The sequence below is a fragment of the Penaeus monodon genome, chromosome 38, assembly GCF_015228065.2.
Source record: "Penaeus monodon isolate SGIC_2016 chromosome 38, NSTDA_Pmon_1, whole genome shotgun sequence".
NCBI lineage: Eukaryota > Metazoa > Arthropoda > Malacostraca > Decapoda > Penaeidae > Penaeus > Penaeus monodon.
In genome coordinates, this window is record NC_051423.1 from 14,989,805 (window position 1) to 14,999,285 (window position 9,481).

Genomic DNA, 9,481 nt, shown 5'->3' on the forward strand with positions numbered 1-9,481 from the left:
ATAAGTGTTTCAGTCCGACCAGCCGGAGACAAGACGGAAACATGTAGCGGAATGCCACGAGATAAGATTACTCCTTCAACTATAAGGCAGTTCGGCCGTCTCAGCTGCTCAGTCTCGCCTTGGAGTCTCCTTGTGCCACACTCAAAACTCGAGGAGAAAATACCGGTAAACTGAGCCTCAGCTATGATGAACGACTCAACGCCTGACACGTCCTCATGGTCGTACAGCATTAGGGCCAACTTCTATGCCCTGACGCCGGCCGAGACCTACTATGAGAACATGTGGCAAGTGCCCAACATGGTGGCCATGGTGAGTTGTGGAAAAGGATGATAGGAATATTTTCCTCTTGTAAATGATTATACTGTTTTGATATTTTCCTCTTGACGTATATTTGTTATCTTTCTCTGGTCGTCTTCAGGCGATGCCGATCATGGTGCTGATGTCGGTAACCGAAGCGCTGATCCTGAAGCTCACCAATCGAGACAACAACTGGCGTCTCCACAATGCCGTCCTGAACTACTCGAGCGGAGGACTCACGGAAGCAAGTAACAAGTGAGTTCTTCCTTGAGGAAATTTCACCATGAGTCATCTTGTCCAGCCGGAACACAGCGGACAGGTGGCGCTTCCACGTTTGCATGACTGATTGCTGTAGAGCAGATAAGTCGCCTTTATGAACCTATGGACGATAGTTTGCATAGATACGGCATTTAAACTGCAATAAAACTGAACTTGCTTAAATTAACAGCAATTACTGCAATAGTCAAGAAAGTGTCAGAAAACGAGCACTGTTTAAAGATAACAGTAAAAACATGCTAACAACAAAAACAACACCGACAGTACTAGGGGTGCTTCATAACAAACAAACACATGCATCCAAATTGATTTTCAGAATAATAATCGTAATGAACTTTCCATAACGGGGTTTTCAATTCTTCACTCCGATCTGTCACAGTTTCATCTTCCGAGGCGCCGAGATCACGTTCTATAGCTGGGTCTACAACAACTGGCGCTTCAACTACCTGGCGTGGGACTCCCTCTACACCTACTTCTTCGCAATGTTGGGAGTCGAGTTCTGCTACTACTGGTGGCACAGGGCCTCTCACGGTATGGGTGTGTCTGTTTCCACATTTTCTTAGTCTTGATTCTTAAATAGAAGCCGTCCTAAGCGCTTGAATATGCCCCTTCTGAGAACCATTAATTACAGAAACGGGTCTGATGTGGGCGGCACATTCCAGCCACCACAGTTCTGAAGACTTCAACATGACAGTGACTGCACGAACGTCGTGGACCATGAGGCCTTTCAGGTACTTTCCTGTATTTGGTCGACACATACAAATTACCCTTTACCCTTCCTGTGGTCTGTCTAGCTAGCTATTTGTATGTGCGTGTGTGTGTGTATTAAAATTTCAGCCTTGTCATATCAGCCACGTAACTGAAATATTTCCTCGTAAGGTGGATCTTCTTCATGCCTCTGGCCATCTTGGGGTTGCCGCCTGCGGTCTTCTTGGTTCATCAGCAACTATCCTTCATCTATGCCGGATGGACCCACAATGAGACCGTGCCCAAACTGAGCAAGGTCATTCCCGGCCTGGGTCATGCCATCGAATTCATCTTTCACACGCCCAGTCACCATCGCGTCCATCACGGTACGTCCCTCTGTGCACACGGCTTTGGTGCACCTCTTCCGCCTCCTCTGGCGTCCACACAAGTGGGGCTTAAAATATGCAGCTTATTAAATTTTGATGTTTGGCAATAAAAAATTTTCAGTCAACATATTAGTGATTTTCTGTGTGAGACAGCGTTTTCACGCATCGTATTCTTATTTGACTGTTCTGCTGCAGGCGCGAACAAGTACTGCATCGACAAGAACTACGGCCAGACGTTCATCATCTTCGACCGCCTCTTCGGCACCTTCGCCGAGGAGCGCGAGGACGAGCCGCTCGTCTACGGGACGCTCGGCCAGGCGGAGAACAACAGCGCCATAATGATCCATGTGAGTCGGGCAGCGAACGGGGAAGGAGGACAGCTGCCATGTGGATACTATACAGCCTAACTTGTTTTTAGTGCAGGATTACCTAACGTAGCGCTCGGCTCCCGCAGGTCTCGCCCTGGATCGAGCTTTGGCGGAAGACGCAGAGCATGACCACTTTCGGTGACAAGGTGCGGGCACTCGCCTACGGCCCCGGCTGGACCCCCGGAAAACCGCGCCTCGGGGATCCCGCCGACCTGCCTGACGTGAGTCGATTACCTTTGCGGAGTTTCCTAGCGTACTCTATTCCATTTTCAACAAGGGGATGATGGCGCCGTGGGTTGGTGCCAGTCTAACTGCAACATGTTCCCAACACATTGTTGTCTCTCAGTTAATTATTATCACCAAGCTGCCAGGTATTGAATAATTAAAATCAATCTGCCCCATCGCCAGCCTGACAGGTGCATCTTCTCCTTGACGAGGAACCACAGTGCTGTGTGATATGTAACATTCCTTTGGAACAGATTAATCACGAGCGGCTTTCCAGGTGCGAGGACGCGAGAAGCTCCAGCTGTCCCTCCCGTCGTGGTTCTCGGCGTACATGCTGGTCAACAGCGCCCTCATCTTCTTCTCCTACTTCGAGATGATGGGCAGGCTGAAGGTAGGTCTCAGTCTGCTCGCGTGATGACTTCATTTCCTTTTTCTTTTTCTTTTTCAAGAAAATATTCCAAACATAAAAGTGTGTTCCGGAAGGCTGATGCCCCTATATGAGCTCCATAGTTATCTCATTTTGCCTGTTCTTGTTTATTTCATCATTTTTTGGGTCCTTTTGAAATGAAAAACGTTACATATGCCTTTTTTTTTAGTACAGCTGAAGATAGTAGTGATGGTGGGGGAAAATATGTGCGAAGATGAGAGACACTTTCTAATTACTTTGACATAATGCACATACTAACATGTAATATATATATGTATATATGTATATATATATATATATATATATATATATATATATATATATATATATATATATATATGTATGTATGTATATGTATATATGTGTGTGTGTGTGTGTGTGTGTGTGTGTGTGTGTGTGTGTGTGTGTGTGTGTGTGTGTGTGTGTGTGTGTGTGTGTGTAGAAAAGGTATGAATGAGAATGAATATCTTCACATGTATTTCTGACGAAGATATAATACATCTCTTGTATTGTAAAGATATTCTCATTCATACGTTTTCTACATTTGTCAGCATGAATACAGTTCATATATATATATAAAGAGAGAGAGAGAGAGAGAGAGAGAGAGAGAGAGAGAGAGAGAGAATGCAGATGTAATATATGCATTCCAGTTATTTAAATCAATTTTCTAAATATTCATGTTCTTCTGCCTCCCAGAACCTGGGAACCTGGCCTCCTCTGGTGAACCTGGCCTACATATTCTTTTCGTACACCGCCCTCGGGGGCTTATATGAAGGGCGTCTCTACGGCGCGATTCTGGAGCTCGTGCGCCTCCTGACTTTCTTCGCGCTGTCCTACGTGAACCCGTTGTTCGGCGGAGCCGCCTCCCTGAAGATGGTATCGTGGGTCAACCTCCTCAGTGTGTTCTTATGGCCTGCCGTGGCGGTCTTTACCTGCAGACGAGCCGAGAAGGCCATGACTCCGGAAGGCCCAGGCGAGGACGTCAAGGCCAAAGATCACTGAACGACGCGCGAGAACGGCAGCTGTTTGCAGAGCCTGATTTCGAGGTTATTATTCCCCTTGCTTCACAGGTCATGTTGAAAGTTCAACGGCTGTTTATGTGTCTTTTTTCTCTGCGGAGGCCTCGGGGCACAGAAATATATATGTATCATGATCTGAGTCATTTACTCGTTTTCTAGACTGCTTCGGAAATGGTTTCTGATGTTTTGTACACGACGAACTTTGTATAACAAAGTGATTATAAGTATATATTTTTTATGTTATATTTTCTTTCAAATTCTGCAACTCACCTCACAGAGTCCAGAAGGATGCTGAATTATACTTCTCATTTCAAAATAAGGTTTCATATTTCCCAATTCATATCGAGATTACACATGTCACACACACACACACACACACACACACACACACACACACACACACACACACACACAAGCACACACACAAGCACACACACACACACACACACACACACACACACACACACACACACACACACACACACACACACACACACACACACACACACACACACACACACACACACACACACACACACACACACATATATTGTATGTGATGGCGGATGCATTATCTTTTTAAATCAATAACGATACCATCACCTACTTTAATTACGTAATGCGTCCTCCCTCGGAAACCGTTTCAGTTACCGTTACTTTTGGTAACACGAGAAAAATTAGATCTTGTCTTTATATACTGTATTGTATCATTATCATAAGGAACTTTTGATTGTTGCAGAAATAATAAATAAAGGACGGCATCATATAACACGGTGAACTGAAATTGTAATACATATGCATCCAAACTAACAGATTTGGAATATATTTCCCTTTGAATACCTGAAACGAATCAAAAGTTGCAAATGGCTTTACTTCAATAATTCACATACACAAATATTCTGAAATTCAAGATAAGTTATTTATAAGCAGGCAGCAAATACTTGGGAATGCAAGGATTAGCATATGGAAAAAAATATACGAACCTACTGTTAATTATCTTTTGTCAATAGGTCGTTTCATAAATATATATATATATATATTATATATATATATATATATATATATATATATATATATATATATATATATATATATATATATATTATTATATTCTATATATAATAATATATAAGAAATAATAAATAAATAAAGACTTACTCGTTAAGGTCGTAAGATGTCTTTCCACTTCTCCATTTGAAGGACCTGCTTTTAAGCTGTACTATTGAAGGAATGACTGAATGCTTAGCAGGGTTGATGCAATAAATGGAGATTTGTTTAGCATTCGAATTTTCTGAAACATTTCATTATTTTTGGATGTGGCTGGGAATCTCACGGAATCAGCTGTGAGACGAAATGGTTACTGCGAAGCAAACCAATATATGCTTCCAAATTCACAAAGTAGAAAGTAACGACTAATGAAAAAAGGAACTTTATTACTAAATTCGTTACTCATAAAAAATTAACATTATCATTACCGTCACAAAATGAATATATCTATGCATGTATATAGAAAAAAAACACGCGCACACACATACAAACACACACACCACAAAAACAAAAAAAAAAAAAACAAAAAATATATAAATTATATATTAATTATATCTATATATATAATATATATAATTAAAATTTTAAATAAATTTTCCATTAAAAAATATTTAATATATATATACATTAATACATTTCAATTAAAATATAATTATTCATATATATATAAATTTTTATAATAAATATATTATTATATATTTATTATAATATATAAAATCCTAATTACCTAATAATATTTATATCTATATATTTTATTATATATTATTATTATATAATATATATCATAAATTTTTATATAATTTTAATTTTTAAAATTATATTAATTTACATATTTTTGTATATAATTTTTAATATTTATTTATCTATTTTAAAAATTTTATTATTATATAAATTTATATATATATAAATATATTATAATCTATTTATTATATTATATTTTTTGTTTATTTTATAATCTTATATAATCTTTATTATTATATATTCTTTAATTTTAATTTAAAATTTTAAATATTTTTATATTTATATAATATATATAATATATTTTCCTTTTTCTTTTTTATTTACATATTGGGGGTGCCACCCCTTTAATTTAAAAAATAAAAAGCTACAAAAAAAGAAGAAACCCAGGAAAAAATAAAAAAACATTAAAGGGAAACCTCTCCCTCAGCGTAACAAACAAAAATCATCCTAACTTTCCTCTTGCAAATAACGAAAATATACTTTTCTCTCTCGTAGATTAAATGACCCTAGGGGTTTCCCGGGGGCCCCGGGCGCTCCGTGAACCACCGCTGACCAGACGAGCCCAATCACCCCAAGAGAGAATTTGGCTTTCTTTCTTTCTTTGTTGGATTTTTTTGGCTATAAACCCCAGCGGCTGGGGGCCAGGTTTTATTCCCAAATTAACCCATTTATTTTTCAATCTTTAAAGGGTCAAAATTTTTTTCCCCCTTTTTTATTACTTTACTTTTTTTTCTCATTATCTGTAAAATTTTTTGTTTTTGTAAAATTTTTAAATTTTTATTCTGAATGATTTTTAGTGCTGTCTTTGTTTAAACTTGGGCCCCTTTTGAGTGGTTTATTAAGGGGGGGACGTGGGGCATGGATCGAATTCCTCTATAGGGAGTGGGTGGTTATTCTGGTGGAGGGGCCCCGACCGGCCACAACCCCCCCTTCTTTTTTTCCCCTGTGGTTTTATCCCACGGTTTTATTTTTTTTGCCTCTTTCTTATCATTGCAGGGGGCCCTCCTTTGCCACGGGAAGGGATTTTTGTTTTTAAAAGGGAACCAAAACCCCTAACTGTCGACAGCTAAGGCCCCAAATCCCCTTTGCCCGGCTAATTTGTCACCTCCTTGCCAGGGAACCCATGTGGCCTGTACCCATTTAGCTTGATTGTTTATTGGTTTACGATGATATTCCCAGTGTTCTTTTCCGTGGTTTCAAATTTTTATCTTTAGTAACTTAAAATCTGAAAAAAAACTTTCATTGTGGGTCGTCGTATGAAAAATCAAAGCTTTACATTGCAATAGTTCGCAAAAAATCGATGTTGATTGGGCATCTATTTAGTTCAATTCGTCGCCATACACCCCCCCTCCTCATCTTTTTGGAGCCGTCGGTGTATTATATAAAAAAGGGAGTTTTTCAAGGTCTCTGACCCTCGGCGTCCCTCCCCCCCGGGCCCATGGCCTGGCTATGGAGCCGGGTTTCCAATTTGGGGGCTTTCCCAGGCAAATATCAAAGAACCAGGGTACAGGGTAAAAAATCTACCGACTTTCTCGACGATTTCGTGGAGCCGGGAAAGGGGGCCAATCCATTTTCCTTTTGGCCCACCTTTGGGGCATGGCATGGGGGGTCCCTGACTCCCCTCAAGACCTCGATCCGGTCATTTTAGGGTCCAAACCCCCCCAAACCCACTTTTGCACATAGTAAATTTTTCAAACTTTTTTTCAGCCGACCCAACACTTGACCCATATCTACTTTAGACCTAATCGGTTTTATTTTCATTTTGCAAGATTCTCACTCCCCATTTATTCCCAAAGCCAAAAATTTAGTCTCTTAGACATTTTTTCTTTAACTGCCCAAAGGGGGTTTTTCCCAAATTTGATCTACTACCAAAGTAACCAAAATTAGCAAATTTTTTGTAAGTTTTGGGGTGGTTGTCTAAGTTAGCCTGATTTTCGCCTCCTCCTATGTGAAAAAAACCCCAACCTTTTTCTTGTAAAAATTTAAACCCCCGGGTGCCCCAGTTAGTATATCCATGCCGTTGGGCGTTTTGCCGGAATTCTGCACTTTTTGCGGGAAATCCCAAAAAGCCCTCATCGCGTACAGGATTTTTAAAGTTTCCAGGGGAGCGGTAAATTCATTTATCAGGGCTGAAAATAATTTTGGGGAAAAGACATTCCGGGGGGCCCCGTTTCCTGGACAAAAAGCCGAAAAAGTGACACTGTCAAAAAAAATTGCGCAAATTTCTGTCAAAATAAATTTTGAATAAAAAGGCAGTTTCCATGTAACCCAAACATAAGTTTTCTGGTAGCCAACCCATTTCAGGGCGTAGGCTTTTTCTTATCTAAAACGAAATCAAATAATTGCCTCTTGAATTGACTGTCCCTTTCCATTGATGGGTTTGGCGCCCTTTGGAGCCGCACTGCTCTCACTAGAAAAATTACGGGAAATTAAAAAAAAGCAATGCCCTTTTTCATTCTCCATGACCAGCATAAGAAACTTTCAAGGGAAATTTGTCGGTGGGAATGCAATTTGGGATTACCCCCTCCTTTAAATTGGGGAATGTTTGGGGGCAAAAGTGCCATGATTTGGAAAAGTGTGGTTTTCCAAATTTTCATTGTCCCTTTCTAGCATTTAATCATGCATCATGAAAAGATGCTATCTCTCATTGATCTCTGGGGGCCTGGGGTGTTCTCTACGCCTTCAGCCGGGAAAAGCCATCCATTGTTAGACTTTATTGAATCAATCTCCCCTGGTAGTTTTCGGCTGCTTTATAGATTCCTGGCAAGCTTGAAAGTCTCTAGTGATCGAATTAGTACCCCGCAAATTGTCAAAAATTCAAAAAGATGTTTTTTTCTTGATTTTTATTGATTTTTTTTGGTATTGATTTAAATTGTGGGAAAAAACCTCCACCAGGAGTCTTTTTTTGCTTCCTTATTTTCTATGAGCCCTACTCTTCTTTTTTGTAGTTCAAGCTCATTATGTGTTTTTTTGAAAAAACCCGTAGCCCATTGCGTCGGCACAACGCCCTGGGCAACTGGTGCCACCTGGAACCTACTTAAAGCTACTGTCGAAGTTTTAGGAAGGGGGGCCTGCTGATTCTAAAAACGAATTTGAATTTGTTTCTCTATCCAAGGTTTCTCCAAAAAGTTCGAGTTGACGCCCTTTAACCCCCCTCGCTCTTTTTTGTGAATTTTTGGGGGCTGAAGGGGTTCTCACTGCCCGCTAAAAATTTAAAACAAAAAGGAAATGATCGCTTTCCACGAGTATCAAAGGTGAAAAAAAAAAAAAAAAAAAAAAAAAAACCCCAAAAAAAAAAAAAAAAAAAAAAAAAAACCCCCCAAAAAAAAAAAAAAAAAAAAAAAAACCAAAAAAAAGAAAAAAAAAAAAAAAAAAAAAAAAAAAAAAAAAAAAAAAAAAAAAAAAACCTCTGACAACCCAAGGAAAACCCAACAGTCCATTTATAAAAGGGCTTTGGTGGATTAGGCGACTCCGCCTCCCCCCTACCCCACGATCCTTCCGACATAAATGGTATTCCTGCGAAAAGACCTCGTCCCAGACGGTGTGTTAGTGCGTTTCTTTGGGGACTAAATTCGGACATAGTGAGGGCAATATTTTAAAGGGCTTTCTTTAGATCTAAACTTCGACGTTGCATTGGGAAAAGGCGACGCGAAAATTAGTTCTATGGGGTTTTGGGGGTGCCTTGCCGCCTTTTTAATTTTCTTTTTATACCCCCCTCTCCCCGCTTCCGGGGGCCTCCTCGGGGTTTGGAGACGAAACCTCCATGTCCCACCTCCTGCGAGGAGACGACTGCGATTGTGTCTGCTTTTCCCCTCGTAAAAAGGGTCGCGGTAGGAAAATTGCAGGGGTCGCCCGGCAGGGAGGGGGAAATTTGGCTGTGTTTGGTTCAGCTTCCTTAGGGTTAGCTGGGGTTTTCGTCTTGTCAATCAATTATCAATTAATAACTTGATTTTTTTTTCTTTAAAGGTTTGTTTGAGTTCACAAATTTCTTTTCCTACTGCAAGCGTT

At 40.0% G+C, this 9,481-nt stretch overlaps 1 protein-coding gene across 1 annotated transcript; it reads left to right on the top strand.

Annotated features, from left to right (window-relative positions):
- Positions 1-87: 87 nt before the first annotated feature.
- On the top strand, positions 88-4,001 carry LOC119596862 (alkylglycerol monooxygenase-like). Its single transcript, XM_037946206.1, has 9 exons — positions 88-309; positions 419-552; positions 953-1,104; positions 1,205-1,304; positions 1,453-1,646; positions 1,842-1,993; positions 2,101-2,235; positions 2,517-2,630; positions 3,363-4,001. Exons 1-9 carry the CDS (start codon positions 184-186, stop codon positions 3,666-3,668), a joined length of 1,413 nt encoding a protein of 470 aa, XP_037802134.1. The 5' UTR covers positions 88-183; the 3' UTR covers positions 3,669-4,001.
- The last annotated feature ends 5,480 nt before the right edge of the window (positions 4,002-9,481 follow it).

Excerpts from the sequence above, each read along its gene's own strand:
- LOC119596862 (XM_037946206.1), top strand. The coding sequence starts at position 184 with ATGATGAACGACTCAACGCCTGACACGTCCTCATGGTCGTACAGCATT. Across the intron at positions 553-952 it reads CTCACGGAAGCAAGTAACAA|TTTCATCTTCCGAGGCGCCG; the intron begins GTGAGTTCTTCC and ends GATCTGTCACAG. Across the intron at positions 1,994-2,100 it reads ACAGCGCCATAATGATCCAT|GTCTCGCCCTGGATCGAGCT; the intron begins GTGAGTCGGGCA and ends CGGCTCCCGCAG.